The sequence below is a fragment of the Tursiops truncatus genome, chromosome 15 (genome assembly GCF_011762595.2).
Source record: "Tursiops truncatus isolate mTurTru1 chromosome 15, mTurTru1.mat.Y, whole genome shotgun sequence".
NCBI lineage: Eukaryota > Metazoa > Chordata > Mammalia > Artiodactyla > Delphinidae > Tursiops > Tursiops truncatus.
In genome coordinates, this window is record NC_047048.1 from 63,207,433 (window position 1) to 63,231,435 (window position 24,003).

Here is a 24,003-nt window from a genome sequence, read left to right on the forward strand (position 1 = left end):
AATATAATCTAGTTGTTAAATGTTTGCTTCCTGCCTCCTTTGTGCTTGGGTCTTGTGTATATGTCATCTTGTTTAACTTGCACTACAACACAGTGTGTTGGGTATCCTTCTTCCACTTTACATGAAGGAACTCAGGCTCTGAAAGGTTAATTTAATCACAGACTAAGGAATATCCTGGATAGGATTTGAACCCCAGGTCTGTTAGCCTTCATAATTTTCAATTTGACACAATGACACAGAACCTCTAAATGATAGGCTTTATTTAGTACTTTGAGACCTACTCCTTTGGGAAGAGGTTTGGAAGGGTATCATTTTGATTATTTTGGGTGGGTATTAAAGGCATTTAATTTTCTTTTTTTTTCCTGACTCAGGTATCCAGCTCACATAGAAGATATTGATTACGAAGAAGGAAAAGTACTCATCCATTTCAAGCGTTGGAACCATCGTTATGATGAATGGTTCTGCTGGGACAGTCCTTATTTACGCCCTTTAGAGAAAATACAGCTGAGGAAAGAGGGCTTACATGAAGAGGAAGGATCATCTGTGAGTAACAAATCTGGGTAATTCAGTAATGAGTGGGGTCAGCCATTAGGTACTTTATGTTCCAGCCTTTGATGTTTGGTGTGAAAGTCTGTAGCAGCTGGGGACCATCCTTATTTAGGCTTGTAGTGCAACTCTGAGATCTCCATGGCCCCGGGTGGGGGCGGGGGGGTTGTTGAAGAATCTCAGCTGTCATCTGTTTGTATGACGTGATTGATTTGACAGCTCATAAACTAACTTGGTTGAGACTGCATTGATGATGAATGGGGACTTTCTCTCTCTCCTTTACACCACTGTGTCCCTTTAGATCATTTAGTAAGCTCATCTGCTGTCTGATCATTTATTCAGCAATCATTCCATGTGGAGCACTGTGCTAGCCTCATATTAAGGTCTTTTATAAGACCTTGAAGAATATTCATTCTTCAAAATGTAGCAATGCAAACTGTGTGCTGGGAAAACAGTATGAAATATTAATGGTGAATGAGTGCCTCCTTTGTCAAAAGACCCTTTAAAAGTGTAGATGGCATTAGGTGGCATGAATGCTGCTTCCCGTAAGATGAAGTAGACTCTCTCCTTCCAGCTTGTGTAGTTGGTGTGTTCCCTGGTGGTCCTGGGCTCTTAGACTCACTTTCAGGGACAGGATAGGATTATCATTGGTGCTGTGCTATGGCTGTCCAGAACTCTTAAAATGGCAAAAGTCTGTGTCTAGCCCTTTTGTTTTGGCTCCCAATGCTGAACAGCAGAAACATCTTCCTCCATCCCAGTAGCCATCTCCCCTTCCTGCCCTTGTCAATTTCAGCTTCTTTTATGAATTCTGTTACTATGTATGTCCTATGAAATTGGATTGGTAACAGGATCTTTTTTGTTTTTTAATATTTTTTAGGAATTTCAAATAAATGAGCAGGTCCTTGCTTGCTGGTCTGATTGTCGTTTTTACCCAGCCAGAGTCACTGCTGTTAACAAGGATGGTAAGGCATTTGAGTTGTAATTGTTTTTACTCTTGACTTAGGGGTGAGTTTGTAATATTGGAGTTTGAGAGTATATTTTCAGTATGTATTTATTGCCTAGGAATCCTCTCTCTTTAAGTTAATTACTCTGTCAGGAGTTAGGAAGAAATTATAAATGGAGAGAAAGGTAGGTTAAAGAGGGGGAGTTTGGTTCTTTGCCTTCTAAAACAGTCATGGTTCATCTGTCACTCTGCTGGGAAGTGTGTAGGTTCTTGCTGTCTAGGAGTTCCTAATATAATAGATGAAATAAGTCCCTAATATTCCTTTTAGTTATTTGTGAACAGCCTAGAAATGAAGCAAACAGCAAACTTTTCTTAAAAATGTGCTTTGTGGATGCAAGGTGGTTGAGAGTGGTCTGTAGTATCAGAGTTACTAGTTGAAATTGGGGTACTGGGATTTAGAGCACTGAGCTGGAATGCCTTTGCCAGAGTTTAGAACATGTGAGGAGTCAGGACCGGGAACATGTCCCAAAGAGGCTCATTTTGCTAATAAAGGCAAGAGAAGAGGAGGGTTATGAAGGTAATATGTGTGGTCAGCATCCTGACACACAGAGAACACACTGGGGGTTCAAGTGATACCTGTTTTCCTTTTTTTAACATTTTCTACCAAGATGTTTGTGGTATGTCCACGATTCCTGCAGTGAATGTTTAGGGCAAACAGACCTCTTAGTACCAGTGTTAGGGGTGACTCTAAGGCCACACTGATTTTTCATTCAATGAAGTTATTTAAGTATTTATTCAGCACTCTGCTGGACTTCGGGGTGACCAAGAAGTTTTGTCTGAGAATGGGTTGAAATGGTCAAAAATGAACATACATTTGCATGTAGCAGAAATTTTAGTTCCTCTCTTGCTACATTCACCCCACCCCCAGTCCCGGCAGCTATTAGACCAGTGTGGGTTGACAGATGTAGGTTATCCTTAAACCACAGTTCTTTTACCACAGGTCTCCAAAGCAAGGTTGTATCTTCTAAGTTGTCTAAACAGTTACTGATCCTCCTGTTCATGGATTAAGTCTTTTTGGATAGTCCCTTGTTTCCCTAAGTTACTTTATAAGCCAGTGTTCAAAATAAAATCCTGTTACTATTTTTCATATGTTTCACTTTAACCTAAAAATTTATTTTAAAGGAAAGCTTACATGTTATTAAACTGCTTTAAATCCTTTTAGTAAAAGACATAGTTTATTATATCAAACACTCATTAAATACAATTTATAGGTCCATTTTTATTAAAATTGTGACTGATCTCACTTAATATGGGGAAAATCAAGTCAAACTCATAGAAGAAAAAGCTACAAGGATATACTGTACAGCACAGGTAATATAGCCAATATATATTTTTAATAAATTTATTTTATTTATTTTTGGCTGCATTGGGTCTTCATTGTTGCACACGGGCTTTCTCTAGTTGTGGCGAGTGGGGGCCACTCTTCGTTGCGATGCGCGGGCTTCTCATCATGGTGGCTTCTCCTGTTGCAGAGCACGGGGCTCTAGGCGCGTGGACTTCAGTAGTTGTAGAACGTGGGCTCAGTAGTTGTGGCTCGCGGGCTCTAGATGGCAGGCTCAGCAGCTGTGGTGCATAGGCTTTGTTGCTCCGCGGCATGTGAGATCTTCCCGGACTAGGCCTCGAACCCGTGTCCCCTGCACTGGCAGGCAGATTCTTAACCACTGCGCCACCAGGGAAGCCCTGGGTCTGAAATCTTTTGAAGTGATCATTTAAGGACTAAAAGTCATTGGCCGAATTATTGGCTGTAGTTAATTAAGGTTTTTAAATGTTTTTTAAACTTTGGCAACCAGAGCTTTGCAAGTTGTTTTTAAAAATCTTTTCAGTTTATTTCCTCCATGAGCTAAAATTATAGGAGGGAGAGTCTTGAGGTAATTTGTTCCTACAATGGTCATTTGCTACCCTAATATATTAGTTCTGTAAGCTTCAAATTCTGTTCAGTGAATTTTAGTTAACTGGAGGACATTGAAAATGAGTGGATATTTTTGGGAGAACCTGTTTTCCCCAGAGTTCTTGAGTCTGAAGTCCTGTATTATGCTGCCATCCTTTCTGGTTCTTGAGATTAATTGGAAGAGGGAGGAGAAGGAGGGACATGGGGGAGGGGCAATCCTGAAAGTTAATGGAACCAGCTGTGTGGCATTAATGCTACCTTGTGGACTGCGAAGGAAAGCTAGCCTTTGTGGGTGCTCACATCTGTGCCTGATTTTGAGATGAAAAAATGACTCTTAGGTGCTGCCTTTGGGTTAGGTTTAATCCAGGGGAGCTGGCAGTTTCTAGCTCATGATTTATTCTAGTAATTCAGTTGCAGGATTGGGAGGGACAATGCTGGACTCTAATTTCACTCTTTCTCTGGTTAGTAGGGGCCACCACGGCTTAATGGTGCTGTGAGAAGAACCTCTGCAGGCAAGGTGGTGCCTTTATTTCCTATAAAAGTTATTCAGTCTTTTTGGTGCTGCTAGGAGGAGGCTGGGGATATAGTGAAGTCACTTTCTATAGCTTCATCTTGGGAAGGCTTGGTCTGATTTTTCTGCCGTGCTTAACCTCCTTGATGGTTTTGCTGAGGCTGAGCATTGACTGAGCAGGCTGGTGGGTAGTGGCTCTAGCCAGAGTGGAGAACACTGGCTGCTGGCATTGGGAATCTGGCATGACTGAATCACAACCAGATAGCAACTTTTATTTTTTATTTTATTTAATTATTTTTTTGCAGCAATAAACTTGACATGTTTATTAATTAAACTATCACTTAAATTAAAAAAGTGCATAGAAAATAAACATGTTTTAAAACTCCTTTTTTTTTACAACTATGTACACGTTTTACTTTTACATTCAATCTTTCGTTGACAGCTTTCAGCACTATTATTTTTTGCACTATTAAAGTATTTTCCTTCATCCCTGTCACAGGGTGTTAACACTGATGGACTTTAGACACACTTTTTCTTTTTTTTCTCTCCTTTTCTCTAAGCAGAAGCTTGGAAGAAAACAAGGGAAAAAAACCCCCCAAAAGATCTGTTTTACATGAATAAGTTGTCAAGAAATGTCTTATTTCTAGAAAAGAAGCTTGTCATCCGTTGAGTTTTTGGTAGCAACTTTCAGTTTCTTTTTTTTTGCGGTCCGCGGGCCTCTCACTGTTGTGGCCTCTCCTGTTGCGGAACACAGGCTCCGGACGTGCAGGCCCAGCAGCCATGGCCCATGGGCCCAGCTGCTCCGCGGCATGTGGGGTCTTCCCGGACCGGGGCATGAACCTGTGTCCCCTGCATCGGCAGGCGGACTCTCAACCACTGCGCCACCAGGGAAGCCCCAGAGTTTCTTAAGGGAGTTATTTAGCACTTGGAAACTGGGGAGAGCAATGCCATGTTATTTAGCCCTTTTCATCTGGAATGATTCCTTGGCAGTTGCAGTTAAGCATCATTTTGTGTGAAGGCAGCCACACCTGGTAGCCTTGTTAGATCCTTGGTCTGTGTTGGAGAAAAAGAAGGGATTCTGCTTCCAGGGAATCTTTGTTTGGAAGCCATCTCTGGTGAGTTGACCTCACCTCTGCTCAGCTCCCCGTTTTTATGCCGAGGATGTCAGAGCCGCTCGTCTGTCAGGGGGTTTGTGCCCCTGCCCTGCAAGGCATTCTCTCTGGGGGAAACTGAAAGTAGGTTCACATTTACAACAAAATGAGGAATCATTCCTTCCTGTTGATCTGTGGTTAACTTGAGTGCGCAGGCGAATTAGGTCCCTCTTCCTTAAAATTATGCATATCCTTGGGTCACGGCCCCCTCGTCCCCTCCTTGTACCCCAGTTCAATCTCTTTGTTCATTGCCTAAAGTCTGCATTTAAACTGGGAGATTTTATGGAAATGGTCTTATTTCTAGAGTCTCTGGTTGAAGCAGTTACTATTTTTTGTTTTCTTCATGCTATAACTGAACCTACATTTGAAATGTGGGAACACTGGGACTATGAGCAGCTTTGAATAGAGATGAAAGGACAATTTAGGCCCATACATGTAGCTGCTAGCTCGGCTCCTACCTTCTATGGGGGGAAGGAGGTTCTTTGTCAAAGTGACTTGGTAGATGATGGTAATTAGAACCACATATTGATCCCTTGCTCTGTGACAGTCCCTTTGCTAAGCAATTTCCATATCTGATCTTATTTAGTCTTCACATAAACGTGGAAAGGTTGTTGCCGTCAACCCCATCCACATTTTACAGATGAGGAACTGAGCTCACAGGAGAAACTGCTTGAGGTTACAGAGCATATAGATAAATGGTAGCCTGAGGTCTGCATGGAGGTCTGTGGTGCTCCAAGTTTCCTGAAACTGCAGTTCCTACAGTACCAGGCCGCTTCTCTGGATCAGGGTTTTCCTTAAACAGCAGAAGTTGTCAGGGCCAGATGCTCGCTGGCGGTGTGTGTGTGTGTACGTGCACCTGATACGGTAGGGTGAGTGTAGATGGTCTGTACTTCCTGGAGCCCGGTGGTATCTTGAGAGCCCTGATTGGAGACAGGCCCTGTCCCAGTCCCTGCTTGATGATTATAAGCAGTTCATTCTCCTTGCTCTAGACTCATCTGAGCAGTTAGAAATGGGAGAAGGAATTGGACTAGATGAGCAGTTCTGGAAATTGTTGGCTACAGAACCTAAGCCCATTATGTAAAATTCCTAAGAGGAAAAGACTTAGGGGGAGGTTGCCTGCAAACATGCACTTATCCCATCCCTCTGCCCACCCCCTTAGGCACATCTGTGGGAACCTCAGGACTTAGAGAAACCATGTTTGAAAGCTCCTATCCATGATATTGTGGAATTCTCTGACTCCTGGAGAATGAGCAGGGTAGTAAAAGGACCCTGACTCACAGTTATGGTAGCTTTCAAGAGCAACAGAAATCTGTCCTTTCTAGAGTCACCTGTTTCCTTGGTCCTAGAGAAGATGAGCTTTCTATACGTCTCTAGTTTTGTTCTTACGTCCCTTCTGCTATTACTGAGGTTGTCTGATATGCTGAGTTCTTAACCCCCAGAGGACAAAGCCAGGAAGCTTTGTTTCATCTGGTAAAGACAGGAGCTTCTTAAGGGAGCCTGAGGCAGGTGGCCTTTGTGTCAAGAATGTTCTTATTTTGGATTCTGTCATTTACATGTTTTTTGTTAGATGTTGTTTGTGGCCATGGGAGAGCTCTGTTGCCAGCCACCCTTGGGAGGATTCCGTGGGAAGACATTCTTTTAGTTATGCATGAAACCATTAAAGTAGATTTGGGGCCTCTCTCCAGAAGTGGGTCTAGACCACTGTTGTCTGTGGGATGTGTTGTTTTGTTCCCTCTGATTCATTGAAGCCCAGGTTAGGCTATGTGCATGATCAAGGGAGAAAGTTTCAAGATGATCCCTTGTAGTTCTTTGGAAGTAAAAAGGGTCAGGGCCAGGATATTGTTATCTAAGGACAGTGGCCCCTGAGCACCTTTGGCCATAGTTTGGGTCATTTCAGAGTGGCCAGTGGTGCTCTGGGTTTGTGGTTTGGAATTGAGGCTGAGGGACTTGGGGAATAGGCAGTGTGGGGTGGTGGGAGAAGAATTAGTCAGAGGCCAGCAGACAGGCTTGGGTTCTGCTTCTAGCTCTGTTGTAGACTTCCATGGAACTCGGGGTCCATCCCTTCATCTAAGGCCTCCATTCTGAGCCTGCTGTCAGGAGTAAGATTCAAAATTGACTTCAAGTAGCTGAAAATGTTGGACTTTTGGGTAGCATTTTGTCCTTCTGGATGTTTGAAATGTCTGTAAAAATGGACAGTTTTCATTTTGATGTAACTGTTGATGAACTTTGTTGATAAGATAGTTGAAAGTATAGGCTTGGGTGGCTTGTTGGCATGCTTAATATTTAAGATTTCTTGAGAATTGGGTTCTTAATGTCCCCAACCCCAAACCCCCGTCCTTAGACTGGCCAGAGCTTTGCCATGGTTGCTTGAAAAGAGTCTGTTTAGAGTTCCACAGCCTTGCTTATTATCATTGCTCCTTGGCTTGCCAACACCCTCACAATAGAGGCAGGAAGACAGGAACCCAGGCCTTTGCTGTAAGTATTCATCAATCATTGCTGGCGTGCCTTATGTAGAATCCTTATCATAGCCTGTCATCTCATTGCTTGCTTTAACCAACCAACTATATATACCTGTATAAGTATTATTTTTATTTTTATATATATATATATATATATATATAAAACCAACTGTGTATCCTTGTGTCTGTCTTGTTTGCTAGCAACTTTTCTGTGTTGGTGACACTTGTAACAAATAATCACTTTTATTTTGTAATTACAAGGAGCAAAACAGTAGGTAATTACTCATTGTTTACAACAGTGGTTCTCAGACTTCATTGTGCACCAGAGTCACCTCAAGGCTTTATTAAACTTTTTCTTTCTTTTACTTTTAAAAATATTTTATTTTACTGATGTATAGTTGTGTTAGTTTCAGGTCTACAGCAAGGTGATTCAGTTATACGTATATATACATTATTTTTTTCATATTCTTTTCCATTATGGTATATCACAAGATATTGAATATAGTTCCCTGTGCTATACAGTAATGGGGTGCATGTGTCTTTTTGAATTATGGTTTTCTCTGCGTATATGCCCAGTAGTGGGATTGCTGGATCGTATGGTAATTCTATTTTTAGTTTTTTAAGGAAACTCCATACTGTTCTCCATCTTGGCTGTATCAATTTGCATTCCCACCAACAGTGCAAGAGGGTTCCCTTTTCTCCACACCCTCTCCAGCATTTGTTGTTTGTAGATTTTCTGATGATGGCCATTCTGACCTGTGTGAGATGATACCTCATTGTAGCTTTGATTTGTATTTCTCTAATAATTAGTGATGTTGAGCAGCTTTTCATGTGCTTCTTGGCCATCTGTATATCTTCTTTGGAGAAATATCTATTTAGATCTTCTGCCCATTTTTGAATTGGGTTGTTTGATTTTTTAATATTGAGCTGCATGAGCTCTTTAAATATTTTGGAGATTAATCCTTTGTCCGTTGATTCCTTTGCAAATATTTTCTCCCATTCTGAGGGTTGTCTTTTCGTCTTGTTTATGGTTTCCTTTGGTGTACAAAAACTTTTAAGTTTCATTAGGTCCCATTTGTTTACTTTTGTTTTTATTTCCATTACTCTAGGAGGTGGATCAAAAAAGATCTTGCTGTGATTTATGTCAGAGTGTTCTTCCTATGTTTTCCTCTAGGAGTTTTACAGTGTCCAGTCTTACATTTAGGTTTCTAATCCATTTTGAGTTTAATTTTGTGTATGGTGTTAGGGAGTGTTCTAATCTTATTCTTTTACATGTAGCTGTCCAGTTTTCCCAGCACCACTTACTGAAGAGACTGTCTTTTCTCCATTGTGTATCCTTGCCTCCTTTGTCATAGATTAGTTGACCATAGGTGTGTGGGTTTATCTCTGGGCTTTCTGTCTTGTTCCATTGATCTATATTTCTGTTTTTGTGCCAGTACCATATTGTCTTGATGACTGTAACTTTGTAGTATAGTCTGAAGTCAGGGAGTCTGATTCCTGCAGCTCTGCTTTTTTCCCTCAAGACTGCTTTGGCTATTCGGGGTCTTTTGTGTCTCCATACAAATTATAAGATTTTTTGTTCTAGTTCTGTAAAAAATGCCATTAGTAATTTGATAGGGATTGCATTGAATCTGTAGATTGCTTTTGGATAGTGTTGTCATTTTCACAATATTGATTCTTCCAATCCAAGAACATGGTATATCTCTCCATCTATTGGCATCATCTTTAATTTCTTTCATCAGTGTCTTATAGTTTTCTGCATACAGGTCTTTTGTCTCCCTAGGTAGGTTTATTCCTAGGTATTTTATTCTTGTTGTTGCAATGGTAAATGGGAGTGTTTCCTTAATTTCTCTTTCAGATTTTTCATCATTAGCATATAAGAATGCAAGAGATATCTGTGCATTAATTTTGTATCCTGCAACTTTACCAAATTCATTGATTAGCTCGAGTAGTTTTCTGGTGGCATCTTTAGGATTCTCTATATATAGTATCTTGTCATCTGCAAACAGTGACAGTTTTCCTTTTTCTTTTCCAATTTGTATTCTTTTTATTTCTTTTTCTTCTCTGATTGCCGTGGCTAGGACTTCCAAAACTGTGTTGAATAATAGTGGTGAGAGGGCTTCCCTGGTGGCGCAGTGGTTGGGAGTCTGCCAGCCGATGCAGGGGACACGGGTTTGTGCCCCGGTCCCGGGAAGATCCCACATGCTGTGGAGTGGCTGGGCCCATGCGCCATGGCCGCTGAGCCTGCGCGTCCGGAGCCTGTGCTCCACAACGGGAGAGGCCACAACAGTGAGAGGCCCGCGTACCGCAAAAAAAAAAGAAAAAAAAATAGTGGTGAGAGTGGACATCCTTGTCTTCTTCCTGATCTTAGAGGAAACGTTTTCAGTTTTTCACCATTGAGAATGATGTTTGCTGTGGGTTTGTTGTATATGGCCTTTATCATGTTGAGGTAGGTTCCCTCTATGCCTACTTTCCGGAGAGTTTTTATCATAAATGGGTGTTGAATTTTGTCAGAAGCTTTTTCTGCATCTGTTGAGATGCTCATATGGTTTTTATTCTTCAGTTTGTTAATATGGTGTATCACATTGATTGATTTGCGTATACTGAAGAATCCTTGCATCTCTGGGATAAATCCCACTTGATCATGGTGTATGATCCTTTTAATGTGTTGTTGGATTCTGTTTGCTAGTATTTTGTTGAGGGTTTTTGCATCTATATTCATCAGTGATATTGGTCTGTAATTTTCTTTTTTTTTTGTAGTATATTTGTCTGGTTTTGGTATCAGGGTGATGGTGGCCTCATAGAATGAGTTAAGGAGTGCTCCTTCCTCCGCAGTTTTTTGGAAGATTTTGAGATGGATGGATGTTAGCTCTTCTCTAAATGTTTAATAGAATTCACCTGTGAAGACACCTGGTCCTGGACTTTTGTTTGTTGGAAGATTTTTTTTTTTTTTTTTGCAGTATGCGGACCTCTCACTGTTGTTGTGGCCTTTTCCGTTGCGGAGCACAGGCTCCGGACGCGCAGGCTCAGCGGCCATGGCTCACGAGCCTAGCCGCTCCGCGGCATGTGTGATCTTCCCGGACCGGGGCATGAACCCGTGTCCCCTGCATCGGCAGGCGGACTCTCAACTACTGCGCCACCAGGGAAGCCCAATTTTCTTAAGTTTACTGAGGCTTGATTTGTGACCCAAGATGTGATCTATCCTGGAGAATGTTCCATGGGCATTTGAGAAGAAAGTGTAATCTGCTCTTTTTGGATAGAATGTCCTATAAATATCAATTAAATCTATCTGGTCTATTGTGTGATTTAAAGCTTTTGTTTCCTTATTAATTTTCTCTTTGGATGATCTGTCCATTGGTGTAAGTGAGGGGTTAAAGTCCCCCACTATTATTGTGTCACTGTCGATTTCCTCTTTTATAAATGTTAGCAGTTGCCTTATGTATTGAGGTGCTCCTATGTTGGGTGCATATATATTTATAATTGTTATATGTTCTTCTTGGATGGATCCCTTGATCATTATGTAGTGTCCTTCCTTGTCTCTTGTAATATTCTTTATTTTAAAGTCTATTTTATCTGATATGAGTATTGCTATTCCAGCTTTCTTTTGATTTCCATTTGCATGGAATATCTTTTTCCATCCCTCCATTTTCAGTCTGAATGTGTCCCTAGGTCTGAAGTGGGTCTCTTATAGACAGCATATATATGAGTCTTGTTTTTGTATCTATTCAGCAAGCCTGTGTCTTTTGGTTGGAGCATTTAATCCATTCACGTTTAAGGTAATTATTGATATGTATGTTCCTATGACCATTTTCTTAACTGTTTTGGGTTTGTTTTTGTAGGTTCTTTTCTTCTCTTGTGTTTCCCACTTAGAGAAGTTCTTTCAGCATTTGTTGTAGAGCTGGTTTGGTGGTGCTGAATTTTCTTAGCTTTTGCTTGTCTGTAAAGCTTTTGATTTCTCCATCGAATCTGAATGAGATCCTTGCCGGGTAGAGTAATCTTGGTTTTAGGTTCTTCCCTTTCATCACTTGAAGTATATCATGCCACTCCCTTCTGGCTTGTAGAGTTTCTGCTGAGAAATCAGCTGTTACCTTTATGGGAGTTCCCTTGTATGTTATTTGTCGTTTTTCCCTTGCTGCTTTCAGTAATTTGTCTTTGTCTTTAATTTTTGCCAGTTTGATTACTGTGTGTCTCGGCGTGTTTCTCCTTGGTTTTATCCTGTATGGGACTTTCTGTGCTTCCTGGACTTGGGTGGCTATTTCCTTTCCCATGTTAGGGAAGTTTTCGACTATAATCTCTTCAAATATTTTCTCGGGTCCTTTCTCTCTCTCATCTCCTTCTGGGACCCCTATAATGCGAATGTTATTGTGTTTAATGTTGTCCCGGAGGTCTCTTAGGCCGTCTTCATTTCTTTTCATTCTTTTTTTTATTCTGTTCCGCAGCAGTGAATTCCACCATTCTGTCTTCCAGGTCACTTATCCATTCTTCTGTCTCAGTTATTCTGCTATAGATTCCTTCTAATGTAGTTTTCATTTCAGTTATTGTATTCATCTCTTTTTGTTTGTTCTTTAATTCTTCTAGGTCTTTGTTAAACATTTCTTTCATCTTCTCGATCTTTGCTTCCATTCTTTTTCCGAGGTCCTGGATCATTTTCCTATCATTATTCTGAATTCTTTTTCTCTCTTTTTTTTTTGCGGTACACGGGCCTCTCACTGTTGTGGCCTCTCCCGTTGCGGAGCACAGGCTCCGGACGCGCAGGCTCAGCGGCCATGGCTCATGGGCCCATCCGCTCCATGGCACGTGGGATCTTCCTGGACCGGGGCATGAACCCGTGTCCCCTGCATCGGCAGGCGGACTCTCAACCACTGCACCACCAGGGAAGCCCCTGAATTCTTTTTCTGGAAGGTTGCCTATCTCCACTTCATTTGGTTGTTTTCTGGGGTTTTATCTTGTTCCTTCATCTGGTACATAGCCCTCTGCCTTTTCATCTTGTCTGTCTTTCTGGGAATGTGGTTTTCATTCCACAGGCTGCAGGATTGTACTTCGTGCTTCTGCTGTCTGCCCTCTGGTGGATGAGACTATCTAAGAGGCTTGTGCAAGTTTCCTGATGGGAGGGACTGGTGGTAGGTAGAGCCGGCTGTTGCTCTGGTGGGCAGAGCTCAGTAAAACTTTAATCCACTCGTCTGCTGATGGGTGGGGCTGGGTTCCCTCCCTGTTGATTGTTTGGCCTGAGGCGACCCAACACTGGAGCCTACCTAGGCTCTTTGGTGGAGCTAATGGTGGACTCTGGGAGGGCTCACACCAAGGGGTACTTCCCAGAACTTCTGCTGCCAGTGTCCAGTCCTCACGGTGAGGCAGAGCCACCCCCCTACTCTGCAGGAGACCCCTCAACACTAGCAGGTAGGTCTGGTTCAGTCTCCTATGGGGTCATTGCTCCTTCCCCTGGGTCGTGATGTGCACACTACTTTGTGTGTGCCCTCCAAGAGTGGAGTCTCTGTTTACCCCAGTCCTGCTGAAGTCCTGCAGTCAAATCCCGCTAGCCTTCAAAGTCTGATTCTCTAGGAATTCCTCCTACTATTGCCGGACCCCTAGGTTGGGAAGCCTGACGTGGGGCTCAGAACCTTCACTCCAGTGGGTGGACCTCTGTGGTATAAGTGTTCTCCAGTTTGTGAGTCACCCACCCAGCAGTTACGGGATTTGATTTTATTGTGATTGTGCCCCTCCTACCGTCTCATTGTGGCTTCTCCTTTGTCTTTGGATGTAGGGTATCTTTTTTGGTGAGTTCCAGTGTCTTCCTGTCGATGATTGTTGAGCAGTTAGTTGTGATTCTGGTGTTCTCGCAAGGTGGAGTCTTTTTTGTTTTTAATTTTTGGCTGCGTCGCATCTTCTTTGCCGCGCACAGGCTTTCTTCTAGTTGTGGCGAGCAGGGGCTTTGCTTCGTTGCGGTGTGCGGGCTTCTCATTGCTGTGGCTTCTCTTGTTGGGGAGCACGGGCTCTACGTGTGCGGGTTTCAGTAGTTGTGGCTCACAGGCTGTAGAGCACAGGCTGAGTAGTTGTGGCTCACGGGCTTAGCTGCTCTGTGGCATGTAGGATCTTCCTGGACCAGGGCCAGAACCCGTGTCGCCTGTATTGGCAGACAAATTCTTAACCACTGTGCCACCAGGGAAGTCCTCAAGGTCTTACTAAAACACATTTCTGTGTCACACTCCCAGAGTTTTTGATTCTGTATATTGGGGGTGGGGCTGATAATTTGCATTTCCAGTAATTTCACAGGGTTGTTCATGCTGCTGGTCTGGGGACTACACTTTGATAAACACTGGTTACAGTGAGTCTGGCGCTGTGTGAGAAACTACTGTCAGATGTGTTCTCTAGCCTTGAAGAGCCTGCCTTCGATTTGGGATCTGCCTTCTATATGAAGGCACCTAAATGTGAGTCTCTGCAGGTCAGGTACCAAATGAGTCTGAGAAGTTCAGAGGAGGGAGAACTCTCCAGTAGCAGGGAAATCAGGAAGCTTTTACTGAGCTATTGTGGTCTTTTGAGCTGAGTGCTTAAGGATCAATGAGTGGCACATTCCAGGCAGGAAAACACTTCTTCGTGTGGAGGTGGAAATGTCACAAGACAGTTTCAGTGGGTGGCAAGTAGCTAGTCACTTTGAGTTGGTGGGTATTGTATGCTGGTAATTCGAAATAAGGTTTGGAAAATAATTGGGCTCAGATTGCTTGGACTTTGAGCACTGAAGAGGTGGCTAGCCATGGGCAGGGCCTTATTCAGGGCTGGAGGAGCAGGCCGGTGGGTGGGGAGAGAATGTATAAGAAGGAGGCAACCAGCCAGAAGATCTTAACTTCATCGTTGCATTATTCTGCTCCCAACCCTTGGGATTTATTTTTTTTCTTCCATGTTGGGTAGCAAATTGGTCCTGAAAACGGACCATGTTTACTAGTGGTAAATCATTACATGATTACCAGTGGTTCATTGATAATCTTGACAAGATTAACTGTGATTTTTTTTTTTTTAATAGATCCCTGGAACTAAAAAAAAAAGAAAAATGAGAGAGAGAGAGAGAGAGAGACATGGGTGGGTTCTAAAATGCAAAAGGTTGAAAGTGTTGGTTTGGGTACAGCTAATGAGAACTTTTGTAGTTGGATGTATTATTTGGCGAGATAAGATTATTTGGATTTCCAGTTTCAGTTTTTTAGCAGAGAGTGATTTTTGTTGGACTTAAAAAAAAAAAAAAAAAGGGAACAAAACTAACAATGTAGTGGTCACCATTTAGTGCTTTGGCCTAGTCTCTATTTTGAAATATTGTAATATGCAGCTAATTCATATGGATTTTGAGAGTAATGTGACCTCTAAAAACATAATACCTTTAGCAGATGGTCGTATTTCTTTTCAAGTTTAAAAGATATTACTACTTCTAAGCCCAGAAAATAAAGATTAAGTGATAAACATTAATAATTCACCAAGCAATAAGTAAATCTGCATTTTCCTTATATCCTATTTTTTTTAATTGAAGTATAGTTGATGTACAATATTATATGTTACAGGTGTAAATATAGTGATTCACAATTTTTAAAGGTTACACTCCATTTGTAGTTCTTATAAAATATTGGCTATATTCCCTGTGTTGAATAATATATCCTTGTAGCTTATTTTATATATAATAGTTTGTACTTCTTAATCTCCTATCCCTATTTTGCCCCTCCTCTGTTTCCTTCTCCCTACGGGTAACCACTAGTTTGTTCTCTGTATCTGTGAATGTTTCTTTTTTGTTATATTCACTCCTTTGTTGTATTTTTTAGATTCCACACGTGAGATCATATAGTATTTGTCTTGTCTGATTTATTTCACTTAGCATAATACCCTCCAAGTCCATCCATGTTGCTGCAAATTTCATTCTTTTTTCATGGTTGAGTAGTATTCCATTGTACATGTATATGTGTATATATATATATATACCACCTCTTTTATCCATCCATCTGTTGATGGACACTTAGATTGCTTCCATATCTTGGCAATTGTAAATAATGCTGTGAACATTGGGGTGCATGTATCTTTTCGGATTAGTGCTTTTGTTTTTTTCGGATATATACCAAGGAGTGGAATTGCTGGGTCATGTGGTAATTCTATTTTTAGTATTTTGAGACACCTCTATACTGTTTTTTCCACAGTGGCTGCACCAGTTTACATTCCCACCAAGACTGTAACACAGTATATCTTTCCATCTTCAGTTTCTTACATCAGTGTCTTATAGTTTTCCAAGTACAGGTCTTTTACCTCCTTAGGTAGGTTTATTCCTCGGTATCTTATTCTTTTTGATGCAACAATAAACGGGATTGTTCCCTTAATTTCTCTGATAGTTCATTGTTGGTGTTTCCTTACATTCTTAATTGTTTTACTGCTCTTTGTTCTTGGTCTAAGTCAGTGCAAGTTTTTAAGATTTAGTGAAGCACCATAAAAATGAGGTTTTTTTGGGATGGATTTTGATTTGTATAGATAAAAAGATTTGTAAGATAAAGAGGAAAAGGCAAGTGTACTATTATTATCTTGGACATAAGTAAGATTGAATGTGATTCTTGAACAACTTTTTAATTTCCATATGTTTATTATTGTGGTTGGAACTCCCTTGTGTTTATGCTTTGAAAAGTTTTGTTGCTTTCATGAAACTGCAAGTTAAAATCATATCTTTTTGAATTTTAGGTACTTACACTGTGAAATTTTATGATGGAGTAGTTCAGACTGTCAAACATATTCATGTCAAAGCTTTTTCGAAAGATCAGGTGAGAAATGTGGTTTTATGCTTTGTAGTATGAATAATGCTAATGTTATAGTTTTGTTTCTCAAAGATGTTACATTTGTTTATGATGACAAAATCTTTCCTTCATCTGACATGATTTCACCAGAAAGCAATACACAAGTTTTCAGAAATTGTAAATATTTGTCTCTCTCTCTGCCTTTTTCTTTTCATACCAGTTCTTTTCAGAAGTGCCAGTACTTGCGTACCATTACCTGTTATCTGTCTTTTTCCCAAAGCGCCTGGTTGTTATTCTTTCTTCTGTCTTCCTGTGCTCTGCCCACAGAGCTGTTTCCCCTCACAGGGAACTTGCTGAGTGGTTGAAGAGATGGAGATGTTTTCTCCTCATCTGACTTTGTCCTTCAGCTCAGGACCATGGCTTGGTGGTTACGGAGCCACCATTTGGCATAGATTTGGCAAGCACTCGTGCTAGATGTGCCTGGGTTGAAATTTTTGTTTCCTTTTGTCCCTTTCACCATCCATGTACTTGTCTAAGCACGGGTCCTGAGTTTTTTTTTTTTTTGAGGTACGTGGGCCTCTCACTGTTGTGGCCTCTCTCGTTGCGGAGCACAGGCTCCGGACGCGCAGGCTCAGCGGCCATGGCTCACGGGCCCAGCCGCTCCGCAGCATGTGGGATCTTCCCGGACCGGGGCGCGAACCCGTGTCCCCTGCGTTGGCAGGCAGACTCTCAACCACTGCGCCACCAGGGAAGCCCCGGGTCCTGAGTTTTGATACTGGAAATGTGGTGCACACAGATAGATTCTGGCCACCTGGAAGTGTTGCCTACTTTCTTCGTGATTTTTTTTTCCCTTTTAGTTTTTTTTAATATTTATGTCTTAATGAAATAGCTGAGGGGAAAGATTCTGATTGTAACTAATTGTTATTTACTTCTTTGGGTGGTTGTTGATATGACAGTATTTGGTAATCCTGGAACCTTCTAATAAATTCTTCTGAACATATATTTAGCAATTCCAAAGCATCATGATACATGATATTGTTAAAGATAATCTCAGAAGTGTTTTTGCCTTTCTGGTTTTCCTCTTCAGAAAATTGACAAAATTATAAAGCTTTAGCCCTGAAGATGTTTTCTCTTTGATCATTTGCTTCTCAGGCATCTAAGGAACTACACAGCACTCTAAAACATTATTTTGGCCTTCAATTTGGCAATTTTTATGTTAAGTTTGTGGAATGAGTTAATATAGATAGAGGACTGTATTAAGAACATGTCCAGAGCTGTCATATTGTATCTAGAATCTACACAAATGGAAGTCTAGGGCTCCACATAACAAACGTTCATCTGTTTCCTCTGATTGATAGTACTCATGGTGCCTTAGCTTGGGGATGGGCACCTCACCCTGTGTGGATTTGTGGGTCTTCAGTCCTCAATTGCCAGCTGCCTCTGAGTGTCTCATGTCATCTCAGACCTGGCAGGTGGTCAAGCACAGGCCCATGGCTCCTGTTTGTTTTTCTTTTCCAAGAGAACATAGTGGTTTGGATAAATGACTTCTCAGCTAGGCCACTTACAAAGCAAAATTTCTTACAAATATCTGTCAGACAATTTTTAAAGCTTTTTTCATATAGTATTCGATTGTTTTTTTGTTTTTTAAATAGGATTGTACTGCCCTAAGTAGTTTGATAATCTATATTTCAGGAACATTTATCTTTTTTTGAAGTTATAGAAACAATATATGTTTGCTGTAGAAAATTTAGAAAGTACAGAAAAGGGCAAAGAAAGTAAAAATTGTATAATTCTATCATCTAGATGCAATTGCTCTTAACATTTTAATGTATAGCCTTCTGTATTTTTTTAAAAAGATACTTATGTATATATATTTTTCTTTTCCAAATTTGAGTCATATGTTACTGTTCTATAACTTGCTCTTTTTTTTTTTTTTTTTTTTTGCGGTATGTGGGCCTCTCACTGTTGTGGCCTCTCCCGTTGCGGAGCACAGGCTCCGGACACGCAGGCTCAGCGGCCATGGCTCACAGGCCCAGCCGCTCCGCGGCATGTGGGATCCTCCCGGACCGGAGCACAAACCCGCGTCCCCTGCATCGGCAGGCATACTATCAACCACTGCACCACCAGGGAAGCCCTGTAACTTTCTCTTTTAACAAAATAACGTTTTCCCAAGTTCCTAAGTACTGTATGGGAATATAGCTTTTAATGGCTAAGTAGTATTTATAATATGTATGTAACCCTACTTTGTGTAACCAGTTTTCTAATGGTCATTTAAGGATATTTGTAAATCTGGGTACACACGTCTGATTATTTTGTTATCAGATTTCATTTCTAGGAATTTATTCGAGTTCAAAAGTATAAACATAAGACTTTTGACCTAAATTGCCAGCCCCCCTTCCTGGTGGTTGCAGTTTATATTTCTGCCAGCAGTTACTGAGGAGTGCTTGTCCTCAAACCTGGCTGCTTTCAGAAAACTTTGGAGACTTGAAAAAAATATTTTCTTTTAGTTTCTAACCACAGGGATTCTCCTTGTTTATTACTTTTCCCTCTGGAACAAATTAAACTTTTACTCACTGTGTATTTAGGCAGTCCTTCCTGCTCCTGGCAAAAATCTGTGTGCCAAGTGTGTGTTTGGTGCTAGGGATCCAATATGAACATGATGTGGTGGTCTCTGCTCTTCTCTTGAGGTCTTGGAAGAAAGATACTTACGCAAATAAACTTAATTGTAGTTTTAGAAACTCCAGAGCTTTCAGAGCTTGCTTTATTATGAGACAGTATACTAGGACACAAGATTTTTAAGATGAATTTTGAAAAAGTAATTTAGGAGGAAAGTAACCAAGAAGAAGTACTTTCTCCTAATGGACAAAAACTCAGTAGCTCAGGAACGCAGTAGGTGGCTTGTTCGACTGAGCACAGCCTTTACCCAGTAGAGGAAGCAAAGACCCTGTTTTTGAGGTGGAAAATCTTTACAGCTTTCTGGTTCGCCTCTAGTTATCAGTTTGGGTTCTTCTCTACACAGGGCATCAGCATCTGCTGGCAAACTGAGCCAGCCTCTGAAAGGCCCTGGGTCAGTGTAGTCATTCTTGGGAGGAGACGGACGGGGCATGAAGGCATCTCTGTCAAAAAGATTGCTTCCCAGAAGAGGTCCCTGGGGTAGTTGTCTGTCCCTTTAATAATTTTTTAGTGACTTACTAATCAAAAGGGGAGATAGCATTGTCTCAGAAGGAATTGAAAATGGCTGTTATTTTCTTTAAACTTAGGACTGTTTTTCAAACCTCAGAATATGGGTGTATATTTTCAGTGGTGCTTTCCATTACATGACCTGATACATGTCCTCTTTTAATTTCTTTGTCTTCATAAGTTTACAAAAAACCATCTGATTTTATATTTGCAAGTAATCACAAAGTGTGATTCATCGCTATTTTGCTCATTTTAGAATATTGTGGATAATGCTAGGCCTAAAGAAACAGAACACAAAAGTCTTTCATCATCTCCTGATAAACGAGAGAAGTTTAAAGAGCAGAGAAAAGCCACAGCCAATGTGAAGAAAGACAAAGAGGACAAAGCATTAAAGACAGAAAAGAGACCCAAACAGCCTGATAAAGAAGGAAAGTTAATCTGTTCTGAAAAGGGGAAGGTGTCAGAGAAGAGCCTTCCCAAGAACGAGAAAGAAGATAAGGAGAACATTTCAGAAAATGACAGAGAGTATTCTGGAGATGCTCAAGTGGATAAGAAACCTGAAAATGACATTGTGAAGAGTCCACAAGAAAACTTGAGGGAGCCAAAAAGAAAGCGAGGCAGACCCCCTTCCATAGCTCCTACTGGTGAGTTCCCCAAGTGTGCAATGCCAAAGTGTTCTTCTGTGGTCCTTTGTGTTTCTTTATAACTTCTGTACTTCAAGCCTTTGTTTTTGTGACTGACTTTGAATCATCCTGTCATCTAAAAACAAGTCATGCCCATAGAGCTGAATTTTATGGGAGGTATATATCCAGGTGAACATAAGTTTTGGAAACATGTCCTTGACTGGGCTTCTGGGGTGACAGATAACTCTTCACTAGATACTTCAGCTTATATGATAAAGCCTAATAAGCTAAGGCCTTTTGCTTTTGCCAATTCAAATGATTTCACTTTAAGTAAGCTTACTAGAACGTAGAATCAGGAAATAGTGTTTTCATGAGTGACGTGAAAGGGGAAAGGAGAAGTAAATAGGTGTGGGCATCTGGAGGAGGCGACAAGAAAGAACACTGGACCTAGGAACGTATGGGTACATTTGAAATTGAGATCTCTGGAGAGTGATTATGGATCGGAAATTTTCCCTGTCTAAATAAAAAGCTGAGATGGCTAATTGGTAGAGTCAAGGTTAGAGGATTTAGGGAAGAATACACAATTATTTTAAAAAGTTGAAATATGGAATTCTTCTAAAATAGCCAAGAAAGAAACAAACCCTGAATTTTTTCCTAAGGCAAACATTCCTTCTCTAGATTGAGTGGCGTGAAGAACCCCCAGGATCTCTAGACTGAACACTGCCTATAATTATCTGGCAGTGGCCTTCAGACATTCTTGTTTACATGTTCTTTACATAAATATTGAAAAACTGTGAATCCCCTAGTTTGTTTTTTTTTGTTTTTTTTGCGGTACGCGGGCCTCTCACTGTTGTGGCCTCTCCCTTTGCGGGGCACAGGCTCCAGACGCGCAGGCTCAGTGGCCATGGCTCACGGGCCCAGCCGCTCCACAGCATGTGGGATCCTCTCGGACTGGGGCACGAACCCATGTCCCCTGCATCGGCAGGTGGACTCTCAACCACTGCGCCACCAGGGAAGCCCGAATCCCCTAGTTTTAAAGTGATACCTGGGGACTTGCCTGGCAGTTCAGCAGTTAAGACTCCACGCTTCCACTGCGGGGGGCTCTGGTCCGATCCCCGGTCGGGGAACTAAGATCCCACACAACATATGGCGAGGCCAAAAAAAAAAAAGTGATACCTGTTTTTTTCTTACAAGTTTGAATAGCTGCTAAAGGTAAATTTAAAATATAAAATATGACAAAATATATTTTCATCAGAACTGTGGAACTACAGAGTTAGCTCAGTTGTTGTTCCCTTATGATGCAGAATGCAAAGCCAGTCCTATCTGTCAATCCAGACAGCTACACCAGACTTAATTTCTGTGGCAGAAGCTCTACCTTTATTTACTTCAAATAAATGTATTAGTACTTGTTCCCAGTAGACAGCCTTCTTAAATCTTCTGATTTTAAGGTATGAAATAAGACAATAGGTTGATTTCTTCCTAGATGAAATAAGGCACTTCCCCCTTCAGTGGTTATAAGTGGGTTTCATTCTCAAGATCTGAGCATGCTGGAATTGTCCCTACGCCTAACTAGGGCCTAGACCTGTGCTGTCCGATATGGTAGCTGCTAGCCACCTGTGGTTACTGAGCACTTGAAATGTGGTTACTCTGAATTGAGATGGGCTGTAACTTGTAAAATACACAAGGGAGGGAATTCCCTGGTGGTCCAGTGGTTAGGACTCTGTGCTTTTAGCACCGAGAGAGGGCCTGGGTTCAATGCCTGGTCGGGGAATTAAGATCCTGCTAGCCATGCAGCGTGGCCAAAACAAAACAAAAAACCACACTGGTTTTCAAATAGTACAAAAAAAAAAAAAAAAGAAACACCCAGGAATGTAAAATATCTCAATAATTTAAAATTATTGACTACATGTTGGAATGATGTTTTAGATGTATTGGGTTAAATAAAATATATTCTTAAAATTAATTTCACTTTTTTTAACTTCTTAAAGTGACAACTAAAAATTGAAAATTACCTATGTGGCTTCCATTTATGGCCCTCATATTCCTATTGGACAGCACTGGCCTCATTGGCTTTCTCAGTAGGGTTCCAAGAGAGAATTAAGCTCTAATGCCCAAGGCATCTGTGACCTCTAATGAATTGACTTCTGCAAATTGAGAATGTTAGTAGAATGATAAACCACTCTTGGGAGAATTGAGAAAATAACCTTTGTGTTCTGTTTTCAAATGAGGAACCCTAATTGAGAAAGTCCGGAGGTTTTAAACCTCTGGGCAGCGTACCATGTTGAGATGTGGGATATAATAAGCAGGCCTTTTTATTAAGTGTAGGATTTCACACCAGATAGGATCAATTTAATAGAGAACTGGAGTTTTCCAAGCTTACTGTTAACACTTGCCTGAGGCATTCCTCCCCAGTCAGAATTTTCTGAAGCAGGATCTGGGAATGCTAATTGTTAACAACCTTCCCAGATAATTCTTACTGTAATAATAGTTTGGGAAACACTGAACTTCTGTATGGTCAGCCCCAGTTTGTATGTGGTATCAAAATGAAGAAGGTTTGCCAGTATCTAATATATAGTTCAAATCCCCTTTAAAAATTGCTTGGAATAAGTTCATTGACACGGTGGAGTCTTGAGCTCTCTAGATTGTACAGACCTTATTGGAACAGGATCTGAGCTGTTTGGGGAAGGTTGTTTGTGTTTAATTTGGAATGTGTGTGATCTCCAAGTTCCCACTCTTGGAACAAAATAATGTTGGCACACTGAGAAGATTGAACACAGGAAGAGCCAAAGAGTTCAGCACTCTCATCAGGTTTGCATCCTCAGAGCTCAGCCCTGTCTCCTTTGGCCATTTGACATGGCAGATCTGAAGCTGCTGGTCTTAGATGAGTCTTTTCTCTCCCTTCCCCATTCCCCTCCCATTTCCTTCCCTTCCTCCCTCTTCTTTCTCCTGGCTGCTGCTTTCTCTCATTTCAACCCTCATCAGACCCCCAGCCCTACCTTTGCCTCAAGCTTCCCAATTTCTTTTCTTTTCTTGTTTTAAAATTAATTAATTAATTAATTTTTGGCTGCATTGGGTCTTCGTTGCTGCGCGCAGGCTTCCTCTAGTTGCAACGAGCAGGGGCTACTCTTCACTGCTGTGTGTGGGCTTCTCATTGTGGTGGCTTCTCTTGTTGCAGAGCACGGGCTCTAGGCGTGTGGACTTCAGTAGTTGTGGAACACAGGCTCAGTAGTTGTGGCTCGCGGGCTCTAGAGCACAGGCTCAGTAGTTGTGGCGCACGGGCTTAGTTGCTTTGCAGCATGTGGGATTTTCCTGGACCAGGGCTCAAACCCGTGTCCCCTACATTGGCAGGCGGAGTCTTAACCACTGTGCCACCAGGGAAGTCTCCCACTATTTCTTTTCTTTTATTTTTTTCTTTTGCCTGCCTTTTGGATTCTCACCTTTCCTCATGGGGGAGAACTTCTTAAGTGTTAGGTTTAAAAATACAGAGTGAGGGACTTCCCTGGTGGCGCAGTGGTTAAAAATCAGCCTGCCAATGCAGGGGACGTGGGTTCGATCCCTGGCCTGGGAAGATCCTACATGCCGTGGAGCAACTAAGCCCGTGCACCACAACTACTGAGCCTGTGCTCTAGAGCCCGCGAGCCACAACTACTGAGCCCATGCGCCACAACTACTGAAGCCCCCGCGCCTTGAGCCCCTGCTCCGCAACAAGAGAAGCCACTGTAATGAGAAGCCTGCACACTGCAATGAAGAGTAGCCCCCGCTGGCTGTAACTAGAGAAAGCCCGTGCATAGCAACGAAGACCCAACGCAGCCAAAAATAAATAAATAAACTTTAAAAAAAAAAAAATTGAGTGAGTACTATCTAAGGGTTTAGCTTCTGCACTGCTAAATTACGT

General features: G+C 41.5%; 1 protein-coding gene across 6 annotated transcripts in view; it reads left to right on the forward strand.

The window, feature by feature from the left end:
- Positions 1-24,003, forward strand: part of PHF20 (PHD finger protein 20) — a 133,523-nt gene that overhangs the window by 38,893 nt on the left and 70,627 nt on the right. For all 6 annotated transcript variants that reach the window (XM_019950835.3, XM_019950833.3, XM_073792939.1 and 3 more), the window contains 4 exons: positions 372-543; positions 1,424-1,508; positions 16,253-16,332; positions 19,742-20,129. In XM_019950835.3, coding sequence (XP_019806394.1) covers positions 372-543; positions 1,424-1,508; positions 16,253-16,332; positions 19,742-20,129 — 725 coding nt within the window. The remainder of the gene's footprint in view (positions 1-371; positions 544-1,423; positions 1,509-16,252; positions 16,333-19,741; positions 20,130-24,003) is intronic.